The sequence below is a fragment of the Trachurus trachurus genome (assembly GCF_905171665.1).
Source record: "Trachurus trachurus genome assembly, chromosome: 6".
NCBI lineage: Eukaryota > Metazoa > Chordata > Actinopteri > Carangiformes > Carangidae > Trachurus > Trachurus trachurus.
In genome coordinates, this window is record NC_139897.1 from 10396835 (window position 1) to 10417620 (window position 20786).

Consider the following 20786-nt stretch of genomic DNA (forward strand, 5'->3'; position numbering starts at 1 on the left):
CAAAGAGCACGCAAACATGCACAGCTGAAAATTTCCAAGTGGAATATCCTATTTCTACCTCTTTGAAATTCATAAAAAACATTATTACCCATGAGCCGCTCCAGGATTATGAAAACATAACGTCACAGTAATCACACAGTAATTCTAAAGAATACAATCTCTGGACTGATCACAGTAAATTGTGCTGAAATAGTTCACTTAATAACCATAGCTACTCTAATAAATTAAGACTCTGTTGTTTATTCAAGATTTAATCCATCAATGTGATTTACTAGCAAAATAATTCAGGGGAAACAAACAGACTTATTTGTTGTGTTTTCAAGAATGGGCGACTGTCATCTCTTTCTATTTCTGCTGATTTGCTGCATATGTTTCAGTATAACCATCGGGACACTTAGACTAAACCAAATGCTTACAGGCATAAACCCCACCACACACATAGATACATGATGCACACAAATGCTCATCAGCGCTCACACAGAACCTGCAACCCTCTCTATTCCAAACACCTTTACCTACAAAATGTTCATCTCCCAAACACCTATATAAAACCACAATCCTTCTGTGTGGCACTGGCCTCATGCTATCTTCAGCAGTGCTAAGAGCTGCTGTGTGTCTTAGTTATTCAGGTTAATTTGTTCGCCCGTGGGGCATAATTTCCATTCTGGCTCCCTTTGCACACGCATCCTTCTCCAAACTGCTGCGCTATTACACACACTGCTGTCTTTGGCATCTTCAGAGAGATGTGTCATGCTGTGGTATCCATTGGAGGTGTTTGTAACACAGGCACAATGTTACACTGTATACATCCTAATTAAAACTGAAACATGAATCTGGGGCTTTGCTTCAAACATAGAAATTATACAGCAAAAGAACAACAAAGTGAAGATGGGGTGCAGCATGAACAAAAGAACGTGGGCTGAGGACAGAAGGGGTGAAATGCATGCTGGGCTATTAGCTCAGGTACCTGCAGGTGAGTGTTTCGTGGTAGGGTTTGATGCTGGCGCTGCGGTCCCTTCGGACAGGCCCGGGCTCGATAGTGGGCAGGCCTGTGGCGGAGGTGGTGGTGGTCCACGTTGACGAGATCCTCCTCAGAAGACCAGGGTGGAGACTCCGCCTCAGACGCTGCAAACAAACACACGGAAATATATACACATTTGCATGGCTAACGCTAATGGAAATCTTTACAGTATTACAAATGAAGACAATGTTCACCCATGATTGAGTATGGGAGTAAAAAAGAACATGGTTGTGATTGTGTTTGCATTTAGATAAAAGCTCTAAGTACTCCCTGCTGTAAGATAAAATTAATACTTATTCACTTTGTCTCCTGTCAAATGGATCATCCAGATGGGATAGTTGTTTTTCCTGCATCTGCCCAAAATGAAACAAATGATGCAGATGATAAAAAGCTGTGCTTTTATCATCTGTGCTGCAATATGTGCTACAATATTAGATGCAAATGTCAGTTTTTTATTGCACAGATTCATATCCGTCTTTTCTTTGTTGTTACTCTGGGATTCCCAGTGGTCTGTGCCCTTGTGACGCCTCCATCTGTTTGGTGCCATGCTGCAACTTGGCACAGCAGCACTAAGCATGGCAGGCTCTCTCTCTCTCTCTCTCTCTCTCTCTCTCTGTCTTATACAGGGTGACCTAGTAAAGACTACCTCAAAATCCTGAATGAACCCATTCATAGCAAGGCGTCATATACTGGTGCACGGTCACACAGTCATATAAAGGTGTTGGTTTTGGTCACTATGGGTGACATTTCACTGACTTACATTCACCACTGCCCCATAACCAAAACCTTCATTTAAGCCCAATACAGACAAAAATGATTTTCATGTTAAAATGTGCTGAACTAAATTGCAGATACAAAAAAAATCTACGCACAATCAGTGCATATGAATGCACACAGGCCGAGCAATGACACATATATACATGTAATGGTGCTATGACAAATGCATTACCAGTGTGTTTCGTTCAGTGTATGCCAGAACTGGATGTAGATGTGAAATTTGCTATGTAGTATGATTTTGCAGCTCCATTGTTCCATTCTTTAATTCTTTAAAGCCCTTGAGGCACAAACCAAAAGCAGAAACAGCCATGACACACAAAAACACACACACACACACACACACACACACACACACACACACACACACACACACACACACATCACCAACGGCGGCTGCCTGGCAAAACCAGGCCATCCTCACAAAAAGAATAAAATAAATAAAAAATGACTGTTGCTGCCTGCTGCTGCCAGTGCTGATTCAAATTTAGAAGTAGGCCTATTTCTATAACTGAGGAAAGTGAGCTGAATGTGCCTCAAAACATTTTACAGAAAGCTGTCGGATTTCATCTTGCATGTTTTTCAGTTGTGCAGCGTTGCGTGTTTTAAACAGCAGCGTCACGTTTGCAGCACAGAGAACGTGCCCTGTGCCGGACAATAAATGAGTTTTGGAAAAGTGGTTGAACGGCATCAGTATGCACCACGATGGACAGCAGGCAGAAACGCAAGCACAGGGCTTTCCACTCCACCACTAACCGCCTTTACACCCCACCCCACCCCCGCTATTCTCCTCACAGGCAGTTAGAGCCGGCCACGTCGTCTCTGGGGAGTCCTAATGAGTGCAGCCTCGCTGGCCACTCCACTGGCTCAGTTTGTCTTAGCTACTTTTACAAAAGTTGAGCTGATGTAAAATTACACCTGTCAGTTAGGTGACTGGCAGAGATGGCATGGCAGCCGTCGACCACACACCGGCTTCCAAGTCAGCTAGGATTAGGTATCTTCCTGAGATAAATAGCTGGATCCATAATGGTGGTGGTGGTGGGGGAGCAGTTTTGTCCCCTCTTTGTAACCCTTTGAAAGATGTGTTCACCTTCTTGTTGCCTCTTCTCTTCTACCCAGTTCACACACGCGCACACGTACACATGCAGGCAGACACACACACACACACACTGTCTGGCTCTGCACATCTGTCATGTTGACACAGCTGTGGCTATGAAAGAGAGAACAGTGCTCCAAGCAGTAGATGTGCTCTATTTTTCTTCACTCAACTCTACGAAAATACTCTCCTTCATTTGATGCTAAAAGCTCTGAGAGCAGGAAACACTCATTAGCTGAAACATGGGCTAAAAGATTAACATGTGTGAGGAGCGCTGTGTGGTATATAAATCATTTGGCCTTAATAAGGTGGGCTGCATTTCCATCTAAGGATTACTTCAGCCGTCTCCAAATAAAATTGTTTTGTGTCTGGGCCGTGACTACTTTAGATTAACAACCCCTGCTTTTGATATTTCGATGAAATATCCCCTTCCTTGTCCCACGCATCTTACAAGTAAAGCGTAAATCATGACACATAGGCTTTATACATGTCTTTACTTTGTGGATGGATGTCTTCTCTCCTTTCTCCGGCCCCTCCTCTGAGTCGGAGCAGGTGTAGGCATCACTGGGGTTAAGCAGGGGAGCAGGGCGTGGCCGGTGCAGCGGCTGGAAGGTGAGCTGGGTGGTTAGCAGGTTGCTGACGGCCCGCAGTGAGGTGCAGGTGTTGGGAGGCAGAGAGGGGTCAGCCAGCAGGTCTGTGATTAGTCCATGAGCCTCTCCCATCACCGCTATGTCCACCATGACGGTGGTGCCTGATGACTGTGGGGGGACAGAGAAACAGGAAGTAAACATCACTAATCCTGTAGGTAATGTGAGTTGAGGGTTAAGGGCAGGGTCCAAACAATGTCAGCATCTCCCCTGTGAGAACACAAAGTGGTCAACAGTGTCTCTCGTCCTGCAGAGCTGAACTGACTTTATCCTTCTTACTTGTGGAAATCAACTACCTGAATACTACTGTTAAATTATAGTCTTAGGTTTTTATTCTTAACTTAGTTGTAGAAAAAATCTCAATGAATTGTTATTCATGGCTGCAGTTGTCAGTGACAGATAAACAAATTAAGTGATTATATAATGTCCCACTGGAACAGAGCGGAAGCAGCTTAACAGTCAGATACTTTGGTAATATCTGAACTAATAGAGGAGTCAAGCTCTAAATTGATACACAAAATTGTTAACTTTAGGTTAACTTTAACTTTAGGTTAAACCACTCAGCACTAAAGAGCAGCTTAATAGCAGCTCAAATCTTGCCAAATCTTGCAAACAGAGAGGGCAGGACAACTGCTTCTCTCTTTAATGCTGATTACATGTTAATCTATACTAATAAATTATTATATTATAAAGAATCAAAAAATAGAATAACTAAAACTACTGATGGGGACCACTCTATCTGCATAATCAATGTCTTTACTTTTGATATGAGTGTATTTACATTTTGTTCATAATCCAAACACTGTTTATGAATTGATAATCATCATTTTGAATGCGTCTTTCACCACTTGTCTCTCTTCACTCAAAAATCATATCACCTCAACAACTCCACACCACGTAACAAAGACTGATTTGAAAGTCGCCACAGTCTGCATGAAAATATAATGAGTCAGGCCAACTGTACAGAAGCAAAAATTAACATTTGATGGGAGCTTTGTCCCATGACAATAGAGGATGTATTATATGAGGACACTGCACCCACAGCCAAAACCAAATCATGTTTGGAAAGTGCACTTAAGTCCAAATGGCGTAAAATAAAACAAATAGACAATAGCCGACCGAACAACAGCATGAAAATAAGAAAACAATAGGCAATTGATTTGGAGCATTATAACAGCAGATACACTAAGCGACACACACACACACACACACACACACACACACACACACTTACAGCCCTCACACATACACATCAAAGGGTTTATTCTATACCTTATATGGGTGCTTTTTGCTCAGAGAAAGCAAACGCACGAGGAGATGCGGGGAGTGGTTCTTCACAGTAGTAGGAGGTGACATACTAGCAGCCATTTAAAACATCTCAACAACAACATCAGGCTGAAACATGTTCGGCACAGCTGTGATTACTTGATGTTTAATGAATGGAGTCATTAGCAGTGTCTTAGCAAGAATCTGACCTTTGACTTCCTCGCTCCTGACCTCGCAGACGGCCAACAGCCCTCGTCTGTTTCTGCGTGTCTGCCTCGTAGCTTTGAAGGCACCAGCATAGTGTGAGCCGGCCTTGTTTTCACAGGGCAAAGTGAAAAGTTCACAAGCCACTCTAAATTGCTGCGCCTAGAGCAGTTGAACAACCACAACTAAACACAGGTCAGTCTTGGCTGCCAGCTAATTTATCTAATAAGCTCACGGATTCCCTGTTTTCCCCAAAGAATGTTATCAGATTTTTCTCCCCCAAAGTCCCATTCACTTTGACACCAGCTGCCAGGCACCCAGAGTGATTACACTGGCTAAGTGGTGAGAGGGTGACCTGAACAACACATCTGAATACCTCACTTTTCACTTGGGGCAAACAGTGAGGGTTTTGTATTTTATTTTCCCAGTCATATCAGATAAGTCACTGTATTTATATAATTTTCCTATTGAAGACATCCTGTGGGACGTCTGATGGAACATTTCTGGACAGATGACTATTGTGCTCCCCTCTTCTACGTCTTTTCCTCTACTTACTACCTCTCCCCTCTTTCCAATACTCTGCTCTAATGCTGTGAGGATCAGATGTAAACACCTGTCTCCCAGCTCATTTACAGGCTGATTTAGGAGTTTGCTAAACAGAGGTTAAAGGATAAAATGGCTGCTGGAGAACATCTGGCTGGACACGGATGACAGTGATGCTTAGGGGGGTCTGAGCATCTCCAAATACATGTGCGTGCACACAAAAACCTCATCTTGCACCTCAAAACCCTTTACTCATAGTTCTCACGCAGCAAGTACCATATGTAAAAGGCTGACTTGAAAATATAGCGTGACAGTGGCGCATAAACAAACACAAAGGGTATCACCCAGAGTATTTAGCACATAGACACGTGTGCATCCAGATATGCAATGGCCACAGGTCACAAAAGGGGAGAGAATGATGAATGCGCTGGGTTTGATTTTGCCATTGAATGCCAGAAATCCAGACATAAAAATAAAGTGTGCTGAAAGGCTCCAGGTGCATGGACAGTAATTGAGATGTAAGCTTTGGGACACGTGGGGCTCTAGCTTCCACTGAATGCATCCTATTTATGGTGACCTGAAAAAGTAGTAATACCTGTTTGGTACAATGTACAAGCCTTTATCTTAGTGCATTAGAAAGAACGTGCCGTTAAAGTATATCAACCTCTAGAAATCTCCTCTCTCGACTTCTCTACAGCGTATTTGTGTGACAGGGAGTTTGAGCTTTGAGCTGTTAAACAAATCTGACTGCAGGGAAAGATAAACGTAAAGCCCTGACCATCCCTGGCTGGAGCTTTTATGTATCCCATAAAAGCTGAGTCTTGGCTGTAAGTTACCTCCTGGTGCTCCTGAAAACTTAAGAATCATCAATGGACATCCTGTAAAGGATCAAACTGAGAGTAAGTTACGTAATATCATTAGGTTATATAAGCACTTCCTGTCAGGTTAGATGATCAGTTTCATTCATCAGCCGCGGCCACCTCTGTAGCAGCAGGCTTCATCTTCTCATACGAGCCCCACACAGTGACCCCTGTCTGGGAAACAGCACCGTGAGCACCACAGGAAAAAGCTTTTGGACAGATGTTATGATGGTGTGTTTCAAAATTCGTAATATTTCTCTGGAAGTTTCATGGCGGATTTTCCATCCTTGGATGCATCTGTAGTGTTTGTAAAGTCCATTAAAGGCCATGATCAAAACAAATGTATTCTAACTTTCCAGTGAGACTGTATATGTGTTTAATTACAAATGGTTCCGTAAGCATACAAACTCTTTTTACTGTGGCCCGACACCACAATCATATTAACACATAGTCACATCTGGGAGCTGTCAACAGTCTGCCACTGGCTCACCCTCTTCTCAGTAGAACATTTTCAGAGAAATATACTCTTCAGTGTTAGTCTGGGATCCAGCACCTCAGTGTGCTGTGTGGAGGAGATATGTGAGTGACTACTTGAAATTACAGAGCAAAAAGAAGAAGAAAAAACTTTGCCTCTTTGATCATCCAAACAACAGCTTCCTTGTTTTGAAAATGATTCATCGCTCCTCTGTCTCCAAGTAAGATGGATCAATGTTTGGTAACATACACACAGTCGGCGGCCATGAACACAGCTGGCAGCAGCAGGCCCTGCATTTTGGAAGAGTGACAAACTGACAAGTCCTCATTCAGCCAGATGAATGACTGGCACACTGGATGAGCCGCTCAACTGAATTTACGCCGCCTTCTGAAGTTTGATTTTTGGACGACTGTGAGATTGTTTTTCCAGTTATATTTTTTGGGCATATTTTATTTGGGGATTTATTCTGATAGGTTGATATTCTGATAGGGTTATGGGATGGATGTGAACCTAGGCCACTGCGGTTAAGATTGAGTCTCTATGGTACCTCTCAACAAGGTTAGCCACGGAGGCGTGCAGACTGTGAAACTTCAGGTTATGGGTAGATTATTCTTAATCAATTGACACGGCAAAAAAAAACTTTTTAGACAATTTAGGCAATAGTTTGACAAGTTTCCAAAATGTGCTTCTTTGCTTTCCTGCAGAGAGTTTCTCATGTCAGTATGGTAAATATGAGGCTGAAACTCCCAAACCACTTAACTTAGCACACAGTGAAGACAGGGGGAAACAGCTGGCTTGGCTCTGTCCAGAGGTACCAAACCTGCCCAACAGCACCTTGAAAGCACACTAATTAACAAACTGCATCCTGTTTGTGCATACCTTTAGATGGCTGAGGCTTGAGATGAATTTTTACCTTCGATAATACACAACATTGGTATCAATGTGATAGTGTGATAACAAATAATAATAAAAAAAGTGATTAGTGCTTTGATTAAAAAAAAGCCATAAAACAACACTAGGTACATTGCATTTTAACGTGTTGACTGGTGCTTTTAGGGAGGAACAAGTGACGGTAATCTATATTCTCATAGAAGGATAATACATTACAAAGGGCACCTAAACATCTGGGTCATCCGTTCCTCCACTGGCTTTTCCGCCAGGGAGAACATGAAAACTCTACCCAAAAGGGCCCCTGGCCCAGGAATCGAACCCTGAACTAGTTGAGAGGCGACAGTGCTAACCAGCTGCACTGTGGTCATCAAAAGCCATATTTATAGCCATATTTCTTTTAAATATGAACCCTGTTTTTGTTACAGTTCAACTGTGGCCAACTTGTTTTTTGAAGCATGTAGATTATTTCCTGCTTGCAGCCTTTGGTGTTTTTTTGTAACAATCATGCAATCATTTTGCATTTAACTGGCAGGAGGCACACTCGTCACCAGGCCCCTGTGTCACAAAGCGACCACAAACCTATGCAGCATCTGTTCACTAGCCTGCAGCTTTTGTTGCTACATTTAACCCTTACATACTGTTTAAATTTGATACCTTCACAGTATGGTTCGGGTCAATTTTGACCCGGACCAAGAATTCCCTCATAGTAAGTGTCTATATTGAATTTTAAACTACAGATCTATTTAGAATGTTTAAATAGCCTATGACACATAAATTAATGTATGATTAAGTGTTAAAAAAAAATTCAGAGAGCAGGGAGAGTGCATTTTTTAAGTTTTACAACACTCGTTTTTGGAGAAAAACTTCTACTATTACACAGTATTACATCCTGTTCTACATAAGACATAAACACATAAAAGCCACAATGATTTAAATATATTTCATTGAATTTTAAAATGGCATGTACATTGTGGAACTGTTGGAATTCATAATATGACCATGTTTAACCACTGCAACCATTAGGTGCTATATGTTATAAGCTAAATGCTATATCATAAGAAATCATAATTATCAATATTAATTCAACATTTACCACTTAGAACACAAAAACATTAAATAATAAAATGCTTATTATAAAAAAATGCACTCTCCCTGCTTTATATATAATATGGTTTTCTTTGGCATTGTCTTCCTGCTCTGACACATCCTCCACCAAATCACTATCAACCTCCTCCTTTTGGGAGATCATATAAAGGGCCTGTTGTACCAAGTCTTGCTGCCACGATGTCAGTCACTGAAATGGTAGCTCAGGAACCTCTATGGCATGACCCTCCACCACCACCCTCCCAACGCAAATTGATTCAAATTTGTTACTTTATAGATTATTTTATTACATTGCAGGTGCAGGTGCTTGCAGGTGCAGATCTCGTGTCTGTGTCAAGGCACCCCTTGACCTCAGATGACCTCTGTTCCACTTGTGCACCATACTGTATGATCACTACTATGCTGTTTTACTATTTCACTGTTTTGAGGTTCCCCCATGCCCCCTCAAACACCAGCAGGTGTCTGTCTCTGTGGGAACCTGGGCAAATGTGGTGGGAATACAGGCAGTTCTCGTGACAGTGTCAAAGTCCCCCTTGAACTCTGTTTCTGTCACCACTGTCCCATAAATTAGACACACAAACATGGTCTGTACAGTTCCACAGTTTCAAGATTCCCTAAAACCACAATTTTCCTTGATTTGACCCACACTGGTGGATCTAAAATCCATCTAAACAGATACGGGTCAAATTTGACCCGAAACAGCCTCAGTGTTTAAAAATTTGTAGCACCTGTTCAAAAGTATACAATTTAAAAATATTTTCATTTTTGTGTATTTTGGGTCACTTTAGGAAAAGTCATAAAATTTCAGCCTAAAAGAATTATGTTCAGGGTATTTTTTCTGCTGTCAAATGTCAAAACGGGTCAAATTTGACCCGAACAGTATGTAAGGGTTAAAAGAAAATGAGTACAAGCATCAATAAACAGTTTTTATGACTCTTCAACAAGCCAATTCACATACTAAACCATGCACAGACGATCTGTTATGACGTTTTACTATGACTAACAACACTGCACACATGATCAATGCTCTTAATTGCCTGTGTGAACACAGTTTGGAAGAGTACGTCAATAGACAGGCCATAGATTAACACCCGCACAGCAGTTCATGTAAACTCAACCGAGGGCCAGTCAAAACAAACCAGCAATCACTCCTGAAGAGTGAAAAGTTGTTTGTCGCTTTATGTACACAAGGCTCCTCTCAGCTGTGAGTGAAGCTTAAGTTGCAGTAATGTGCACCAAAAATAGATCAGATAATATCTACAAATATTTTTTAATGCTGCATTAATCTGGACATTTTATAAAATCAACTGCACCCGTTCCTAAAGTGCTGTTAGAATATACATACAATAAATAATGATTGAAAATATTTGTTTAATGCTAGTGTGCTTAGACATGTCTCTATGAACATCTGATAAATGCACGAGTAAAATTTACAGTTTTAGTTTTCAACATTGTTTACTTCAAGAAAAAGGCACCAACACAGAATGATAGAAATACTGCTGGTGTTTCTGAGTCCACATGTTCTTTTGTCTTGTTTTGTTTTTGCCAACCAGATGAAGTGCATTTGGTGCAACAACAAAAAAACACTGATCCCTCTGTCTAATGATGATTATTAATGGGATACACAGACAGAGAGGTCACATATTTGTGATTTCTGAGATGGTCGCCTTCATGAACTTTTAACCCCTTAACGCACTCGTCCAAACAGAAAGTCCCTGAAGCCTCTAGTAAAATGACAGTGATGTGTGGTTTTCTTGAAATTGTGCAATGATGAGAATATAACGTATCCCAGAGGAGAGCTGGGATGCCTTAGGGGCCTTCTAGAGAGAGAAAGGTATTTGTTTCTCTTAGTAAACACATTTCAATAATGTAAGCAACTTTGGCTCTACTTAAGGCACAAAGACACATACTGTGGTGCTTACTTTGCAATTAACCCCACGCACAGAGCCTCACACTCTGGGAAATGCTGAGCAAGAAACTGGCGAATATACTAAAAAAAAAAAAAAAAAAAAAAAACTGAAGTGCATCCTTTATTTTTCTCAGGTTGATTTCATTTTCACAGAACTCTCAGCATGTTTGAAAAATCATTACTGTTCAGTTTTCTATTTCAGTGGCAGTGCAGTTAGTGTAATGGCCCTGATTACATCTGTCGAGATGGATTAGTTGAAGAGGAGCCTGGGAGATGGTGATGTTCTCTACTTAGAATAACAGAGCAGTGATACAGTGTGAATCACAGCAGAACCGTAACTCAAAACTCCACTGAGACACTCCGCGCTCCCTGCTTCAGCTCCTGCAGCCAAAACTACGCCCAGCGGTGCTACACTTCGCACTTCCAAACCAGCCCCCACCTCCACCGCGACCCAACTCTCCTCACAACCCCTCCGTCAGCTAAGACTGAGGCTGTGCTGAGCCAGGCCCTCAGCTGCAGCCAGGATACAATTACATGCTATTACATATTTTATTAAAAGAGGGGGGGTGGGGGGGGTGTTGAGGGATGTGGGGGATATGAGGGATATTGGGGGGTGGTGGTTAAAACAAAACAAAAAAGAATAACTGCCTCATTAAAGATTTACTGGAAAAGGTCAGGCCAATTGACCCCTAACATGCAGCCATCTCATCTCCAAGCAGAGGCTTGTTTTTCCTTCCACATATTTCAGGGTGTTTGATTCCAGCAAAGGAGCCAATGAAGATTAAAAAAAAAAAAAAAAAGCTGAGGTAGAGAAACAGACACACAGACAGACTGGTAGAGGCAGAAGAAAAGAAAAGAAGGACAGAGCAAACAAAAGAGATGCATGAAGTAAAACAGATGGCTTCTGCCTGGCGATGAGTGAGCGATGATTTACCACATGGTACAAGTGGTTAAACATATATCTTTCATCAGGATTGCAGCCGGCACAGTCAGGAGTTTTTAAAAAATCTTGCAAACTACTATAAATAAATGTCAGAGCAATGGCACCAGCTCAGAGATAGTTCAACATTTTGAATTTAGTCTTACTTCACTGTCATGATGGGACCAACCAGAAAAAGGGCAGTGACCTTTGTCAAACGCTGGCTTCAAATGTTTGAAGTGCTGCAGTGATTTTGATACATTTTCAACATGACTGCAGTGTCTGGGCCCGTCTGCCTGACACACCACTCTTGCAGCCTTTCTGTAATTTAGAATAACAGTCACAAGATCTGGGCCTACAAACACTCTTTTCTCCGATAATCTCTTCGGGTAATGTTCCAAAACCAATGTGTTTTCAAGTCGAATACAAATATTTAAATAGCTCTTTCCATACATAACTTCACTGTCAATTCCTAAGCTAAAACATCCACCTCAAGCTTTGGACAGGAAAAAAAAAAAGATGTGGTTTGGAAATTGAGCCCGCTAATGTGCGCATGTTGGCGAACGCAACACAGTGGAGATCAATCAAGCACTCTGGTCACTGGCTAAAGAGCTGAGTGTGTGATTTACACACGCTACGAGGTGCCACGGCTCAGGGAAGTGCTACCAGCCTCTCTGAACGTCAACCTGAGAGCGGAGCCGAGGGAAAAGAGCCACGAGATGGAGAGATGTGCCAACATAAGCCTCGACTTCTTACACGTCCTGTCAGTCTCTGGACTCTTACAGGATTCCACTGACGAACACAGAGCACCAGTCCAAATAGAAAAAAGACCGAACTGACCACTGAGTTTAAATGGCAGCTTAGGGAATGCATCAATCAAAAAATATGTGCTTGCCTACTAACCCCACATAACAAATTGATTTGAGACTGGGACAATATTTCAAAAGAGTAACATGCTATTTGAACATTTCTCCACTCTGAGGGAATAATACTATAAGGAACAGATATACCGCTATATGAAATTATACAGTCTATAATTTAATTTTAAGCCCAAACGTGAACTGCAGTTATGCTCACTATTCTTTAAAACATACCCTAATTTTCCCTCCAAACCACTAAGCATACTGTACATTGTCAGCACAGACGTTAGGGCCTATAGTCTATTCATTTCTAAAGGATATCCTCCTGATAGCAGAACATGCAGTCCAGAACACACATGGCCATGGCAATGCCAGAGCCAAGGGCATTGTTTGTTCTTCATGTGCTCCAGAATCCTGCCCCGTGGCTCTGTCGCAGCTCAATACATCAATTCCCAAACACACACACACACACACACGCATAATGTGCACCCCAAAGATGGGAGAGGTAATCTCAAGGATGTGGCTGTGTGTGTCTGCCTGTGTATCTCCCGTGCCCAAGTCTTTCTAGTTACAATTCCCTGGCCTTTAATGGCTTGTGCTGTGCATTACAGCCAGCTTACAGGCCTGCGTCCTTCAGACTAACAGAGGACAAGAAGGACTGTGCTGGGAAGTGACACCTCTGGACATGCTGTTTAACCATGGCTAAAATGAGTGGGTGAACAGACCCTATTAGTGGTGGGATTTTTGCTATTTGCGTCATTTATAAGGTGTGTGTGTAGGCGAGTGACGGAGATCCTGTGTGTTTTTGTGTGTTTTCCTGTCAGCTGTATATCATTATTGTTATTACTGGTGTGTCTCTTTTTCTGCGGACGGCGCTAACCTGTGATCCTCGGGAGCCTCTCTTGTGGTCCCAGTCCGAGCGGGGGAGCATCTGAAGGAAAACAAGAGACAGAAACATGTTCAGACCGCAGTCCCGCACATCCTGTTTCTGTTAGTGTTACCGAGTCGACACCATGGTGGAGATATACGGCACTGTGGTGGAAAAGAGGAGGAGCAGGAGTGGCAATGCCTAGAGCTGAATAAGTATGTGTATGTGTGTGTTTGATGGGGACGAGGGGGGAAATGCACATAATTGCAAAAAATGGGTTTTGTCAATTTTTTATTTTTTTTGCTTTCCATTAAGCACAGACATCTAATGCAATTTCACAGTCAGGTTTGGTTTACTTTCGCTCCTATTCACTGCCTAAGGGTCTGGTGGAGGCTGAGGATTTTTACGCTGTCTAATTACCAGCCACTGTGTCCTCCCACAGGCCTTGTAAACCCGTTTTCCACTTTCTTGGGAGTCACCGAATACATCGAAGCAGCTCTGTCACTGATCTTTGGTGAGCACTTTGCACGAGAGCCAAGTCAACATTGAAGCCCCCTCCCCTCACTCCCCGCGCCTCTGTTAGGGCTCTCTGCCCTAGAACCGAGGAGTCCGGAGAGAAACCCAGCATGTCACCGTGACAAATTGCCACCGCACAAACTGAGGCAAGGGGTTCAGCATAAGAGCCAAATTGATAATTCAGGTGTAATTTACTGTGTCAGTGGAGGTCATTGAGTTGTGTCACGCTGCGAGTGAAGACATTAGGAAAACGGTGGGTTTCAGATGCCAGTGCTATGGGCCTGTCTGGACAGCAGTGTTGTTTTGTGGAGTGTTTTCCCACAGTGCTGCTTAGGTCTAAACAAACACAGCAGCGGAGTTACTGCTCCTGTCGCCTTGTTATGAGGGAGTATAGTCTGTAAAATCTGAACTATTCCCTGTGACTCACTGCAGTTCCTACGTGTGTCTGACCACACAGATAGTTTTAGTTTTATGTGCTGAAGTTTTTTAATTATCTGTGGACATTCAGTGGAGGTGCGTGGAAAATGAGTTTGTATTGCTAGCCGCATTAAAATCTTAGAAAGGAGAAGGTTTTTGAAACAGAGGCTGGGTTTTTTTAATGATTGTTGATTTACAGAAATATGGTGTAAAACAAAAGCCTGTTTTACTGAATATTAAATCATGTGTTAAATGAATAGACTGTTAAACTTATATCAAGATTATTGTCTGTGTATTTCAATTTCCCTAAATCTTGAAATCTTTGTAACTAGTTGTTACTGTTGATACTTCTGAATAGATGAACACTCAAATTCTCAGCTAATCTTCTTCATCTGCACTGTGTGGGCAAGGTTGGATCAAATTTGACTGACAGTTCGCAGTGCTGTCGTCACAGTTGGATCCAAATATTGCTGAAATGTGGTTAAACCCTGAAAATCCCTTTCTTCTAACTGAGCCCCACCCTCTCTCCAAAGCAGCGACAGAATCTTCAACTGAGACTATACGACTTTGATGATTCATCATGTCACATCATGTCACTAAAGACATGGACTGAGAGACCTTTAAAGACCTTGACTGTAAATTGAGTTGGGATTTAAATCAGGTTTAAATCCTGTCTTTTAAATTTTGGGGAGGACTCAGTAGTTTACATTTTGATCACCGAGTGCATCTTTGACATATTTAGCAGGACACAAGGTCTGCTGGCGTGTCGGCTACTTTGCGGGACAGTCATTGTACACCTCATCCTTTCGTCAAGGTTCTGGCAACAATGGACTGAACATGGTAACCTTGACAGTAAGCAAACAAGTTCACCAACGGAACAATCACGTACTGTACAAAGCGGTGCACACCCATTCATAAAATACAACAGCCTCTCCATACTATGACATTTAGGAGGTTGTAAAAGCTTCAGCTTCATTCTCTCATCCTCCATTTTCTAGTCCAAGCACCACAGCTACAGCTATGAGGAGCCTGCACGCTCCAACCGTCAGCACGATAATATCTGGTCACTTTAATGCCCCATCAAGCATGCATGTGCCACCTCGTGCATTCAAATACCCATACAAGATGGAAAAGGAAGTAAACAAGCAATCAGCTGTGTAAAAGGCTCATGTATGGGATGTAAATCACTGTAAATGATAGTATTAGCCAGCCAGTGAGCTGTTTGTCTTCTCCTTTGTGGCTCTGGTGACAGGATTTTTTTTTTTTTACAGTATAGGACCTGGCAGCGAGCTCGTCCGTGGTCACAGCGCAGTCCTGCTCCATTAGAAGGTCCTAGAATCAGTGAGGTTCTCCAGGCGCGCACACACATAAACAGCCTCTCAGTCTTACGGTCTTATGTAACCCAACCTTTCATCTCCCTGCTCTGAGTGACAGACCCAGACTACACAGAAGTCTACATGGGCCCTTTGATGTGCCAAAACAAAACACACACAAAAAAAAGCCACACAAAATCAAAGCTGAGCAGAACATTTGAGCTCAGGCGCAGATAGCCTCACGCACACAGCGACTTTACAGGCCACAGAGGAGTTCATTTCCTCTGAGACCGCTCTTAAAAAATGGGATCAACAAATACATGTGGATGCTGTAGTGCTCACTTACTAAGTCAAACAGTGGATGCAGTCTGGTGCCACTGTGTTCAAATGTTTTTTTTAAGCGGTGTTGGAAAATCAGTAAACAAAATTTCAAAAGTTTGGTTTCAGTGCTTTTAAACTTCAAACCGCCAGTGTTAGAATAAACAAGAAATGACCGTAACGCAAACATCATCTGTTTTTCAGAGACAAAAAGCACAAACGATGATGACAAAAAAACAAGAAAAACAAAAACAAAACGTCTTGTTCAATCTTTATTGCCTTGTTTTTGCTCCAGCAGTTAAAGGGAGGAGCAGCCTGAGATTATACTGAAAACATGCGACAGCTCAGTGCCAATATTATGTCTGAAGAGGTAAAACCACACGTGAATGATTTCTTAGATATCTCCTGGTTTTTCATGGACACCATCCAAGCGCTGTAACACAGTCAAAGCAGTAAAATTTCCAAATGGATTTGTTTTTGTCCTGAAGCTGCAGTGCACCTACCGGGAAAAATAACAACTTTGTAGAAGTTATGCCCTTTGTTTCACCCTCTGCTAGATTCATTATGTCGCCCCATAACTCAGAAAAAGCCAGGTTGAGCAGTGGCTTTCCATCACTTGGAGCAATCCTGGTGATTTATACGAGACTGAAGCCAGTCCTTGGGAGAAAAAAAAATGCTTTGTGTCTTTGAAAATGGAAGTATGTCTCCCAATCATGGCGCTCTATCTACCAGAGTAACACGATACACTCAATGAGGTCGGAGGCATTTTTATGGGACTTTGGTTCCATTGTGAAGGCATTCTGGAGATTTACTGTACTTCCATGATCCAGTCTGATGCTCTCAAGAAACAAGAGGAGAAAGAAGTGGTAACAGTGCAGTCAGTGGCAGTCAGCTGCGTGACAAGAGCAGACGCAAAACAAGCAAGAGGATCTGTCCACAAAATGAATACACCACCCTTCACATTCCAAATGTGTCACTATAATTTTCTTTTTTCTATTGGGCATTCAAGATTATCTATTCTTTTTCTTCTTACAAAGCATGATAATTCTGGCACTGCCAATGTTTAGACTGGTCTAAATATCATTTTGTTCTGTCTGCGTTCATACTACTATCACTTGGAGAGGCTGGAACTATTTTTCCATTACAGTTTCTACTTGCTATCTAGTTTTCACACTATCTCAGCCACAGCATGTGTCAGTGCAACTGACTCAGGTCCTGACACTAATTATTGTTATTTTGTCCAATGTCCAATTTTTAGTTTTCAAATGAGATAGAACTTCCTGCAGAGCTCACAGTCACCACTCAGGTACACCCTGGGGTTGTGGTTCAAGTTTTTAGGTATCTGTTTGATTCCAGCGACCATGAATGAAATTTAGTCTGTGGTGTTCACGGCAGTGAAGAATTTGATTTCAAATCTTCAAAAGCAACATGTCTTTCCAGGAACAATGTCCCAGTTGCTCCAGTTGCTCACTGTCAACAGTTTTCTTTGGAAGTATTCTCTACCTATGAAGCCCGTGCACGGTGAGGTCACGGTGCGGTCTGGAGTATCAGGAGAAAGCGAGACATTGTTCCTGGAAAGAGAAGCAACGCTGTGAATAACTGAAAACAAAATTCCTTTCACCGTCTACGTACTGAAGTGGAGGTAAGACTTGGACAAATGAAACCAGACTGATGTGCATGGCTAGATATCACAGGAAATAAGCGAATAACCTTTTTTTAGTAACATGGATCAAGTGACTCTTTGAAGGCTCCAGTCCCTGGAGTTAGCCAAAGTGAGTGAGAGTTACAGTCAGATATTCCAATCATGTAGAATCAAAACACAGGATTTTAACCTTCACACAACTATCAGGGCAACTTCAGTCAAACTGATGCACTTTTTAATTAGCTTCGGCTGAGCTGCAGGATGTTAATATGCCAGGGATCAGGGAATGTGGATGTTGTCCCACTTTTCTTACAGTGAAGTCACTCAAAGGAAAAACAGAATGGCTTCATGACTTATGTAGAACAGGGATGTCGGTGTCTGTAGAGCTGTCCAGTAGAAACATTTATAGCTGTGAAGGTAAATACTGGGAAGAATAGATTATAGGGAAACGTGAGACATACAAAAAAAAGCAGCGGGCCAAAATATGCCCGCTGCCCTCTGGAGATGAACTGCTCTCTCATGACTCAAAATAGTGCCAGCCAAGTAAACTCCCAGCCTTCCTCTCACCCGGAGTGTTAAGAGGGCAGCAGTGTGGATACGAGTATGCAGCCATGCCCTGTCCACCACCGTGGCTCCGAGCCACAGCCCACAGCAAGCTGCCATGCCTCTGAGGTGCTGGGTAAACACCATGATGTCAAAGCACAAACAAACTATTGGAATATGCTTGTTGTTTAACTTGCTCCAGCCAATAACCAGTTGAGAACCACTTCCCTGCGGGTGTGAAGTGGTGGGAGCTACAACAGCAGCACCCATAGTGAAGCTCCACTTTCACACAGATCGACGCGCGGCCTCGCCATGAGCCCCGAACCCACTGTCATCCAGTCACTACAGATCACTTTGCTAAATCTGTCTGGAAGAGGAACCGGAAACAGCCTTGTCCAAATATAGCTCAGTGCGAGATAACTGCGAGCAGTGTTTCTTAATCATTCATTCATCATCAGACCTTCATTCTTTTTTTCTTCCGCTGCCTCCCGCGTCCTATTTTGTTCCTCATTACTGGCTTGATATGAGAGGAGTTGATGTGTGTCTACTTGAATCTTTAGTGGCTGTGTTAGCTTGTTAGTGCACTGGATTTACTGGGACCAACACTCGGTGTCCATTGAGGTCACAATTACAGGAAGTGCCGACTGGAGATCTCCTGGTTGGAGAGGAAAGGAGAGAGAGAAGAAAGAGAGAGAGAGTGCTGATCCTTCAGCATGGTTGGCTTCATTAAAGTGCTGCTGAAGAGCCATGAGATCAGTCTGCAGGATTTCCAATCAGCTTGACCCAAGGGTTTTATGCACCACCTCTCTGTCCAATTAATCGCACTATGCTCTCACTTACAGTAAGGTCTGCAAAGTCATGAATTCACACATATGCCTCCACACACACACACACACACACACACACACACACACACACACACACACACACACACACACACACACACACACACACACAGCCTAAGGGTCCCCGGATATTTTATATTTTCTTGCTTATTCCTCCTTTGTTCTTTCATCACTGCTCTCTGTCAAAGACACTCTGACGTTTGCAGAGCTTGACTCAGACATCCCTGCACTCACTTTCACTTCAGCTCACAGAAAGAAAGTAGGTCAGGCTCTACTAAGTCTTGCTATATGTAGACTTACGAAATGACAGTGGCTTAGCCATGAGGATGATGCTGAAGCAACAATCAAATATCCTTTCACGGGGGTTCGGGCCACGGTGGTAAACTCGATATTGCTCGTCACGGCTTTGAAAATGAGGTGTAATCTTGTTTTGCACCTGCAGATGGAGGTATTCTCATGATTGGTGTCACATAACTGTTTCCTCCTGGGACCCTCTGACACTGTGCTTTTTGATTTATGATAGTTTTATAAGGAATCATGATGTAAGGAATACTTGGGTAACGGGAGAATTTTGTTGGAATGACACATATTTTGCAGAAAACTGCAATTTTTAGCATAAATTTGCACATGCCCATTAATTGCTGCCTAAGCTTCGAGCACGGGGAGCTGTGATAATTGAACACCCCTGTCTACCTGCTCTTTATCTCTTTCTCAAGTGTAGACAGATACAGGCCACCCACGTAAGGGAGATTAGCTTGTGTTACTTTATACTGTAACTGTCAGCCTAAGAGATTTCTAAATTTAGCGTTGGACTGCAGAGTGGGCCTATTTCAGCTATGTAAATTAGCATCATCACTAATATTATGACAGACTAAAAAGAATGAAAGGGGGTAGCTTTTCCTGTAATTAACAAACAGATATAACAGATGAACGTGAGGATAGTGGTGTGAGTATTAGTACTTTTTCTCTCCATAGTGTATTTACTCACTCCCTGTTTTCAACTCTTACTTAAACACCATCCTCCTTGGAAAGTCTCTTCATAAACTGGAGTTAATTGGATACTGGGCGACAGTAATATGAGAAAGCAAAGGAAAACAGATATTAAAATGCTGAGAATTAACAGGGGTGTGTCCAGTGTACAGCAACAACTGCAGGAATTGAGTGTGGAAAGGCTCGGGTCCAGGCAGACAAAAATTTGTGACCAAAAGTGTCTGGCTTTTTATCCAGGTGACTTCGAAAACCTCGCCCCACCTTCTGCTCCGCCACATCCACTCCGAACATGGCAGCCGTTCCGCGCTGGGGGAGACACCTATAAATCCTTCCCTGCCTGTGCGCTGAGGGGAGATGACTGAGAGTCATTCCTATTCACGCTGGCTAATGTTTTACAGGTTTTACCGTGGGGGTCAGTCATTGTGGGTCATTTGCGTCATCGCTGGAGGGAAGGGAACTATTGAGATGGGCTGCCAAAGCGGAGTGGAGGGGGGGGGGGGGGGGGGGGGGGCAGAGAATGAGGAACACGCAATATATACGCAAAGATTAGCACACACACAAACACACACACACACACACCTAAAAGCTGTTTGGCATCCACACCCTCTCACATTCTCAGTCTCATGCAGCAGCCTGTGAGGTACACACAACTATTTAATGAACAGAACCACACGTGCATGTGCATTAAACATGCTCACATGCACAGATATGACCCCCATGGTATGTTTCTCACACCAGCACTGGGGTTTCTGTTTACCCCTCCAT

The 20786-nt window shown here is 42.7% G+C and overlaps 1 protein-coding gene across 1 annotated transcript in view; it reads right to left on the bottom strand.

Annotated features, from left to right (window-relative positions):
• Nucleotides 1–20786, bottom strand: part of LOC310987016 (cGMP-inhibited 3',5'-cyclic phosphodiesterase 3A-like) — a gene marked incomplete at both ends in the record, with an annotated part of 69806 nt that overhangs the window by 16577 nt on the left and 32443 nt on the right. Inside the window, 3 exons of the mRNA XM_083973154.1 lie at nucleotides 968–1125; nucleotides 3389–3649; nucleotides 13450–13500. Of these exons, the coding sequence (XP_083829280.1) occupies nucleotides 968–1125; nucleotides 3389–3649; nucleotides 13450–13500 (470 nt within the window). The remainder of the gene's footprint in view (nucleotides 1–967; nucleotides 1126–3388; nucleotides 3650–13449; nucleotides 13501–20786) is intronic.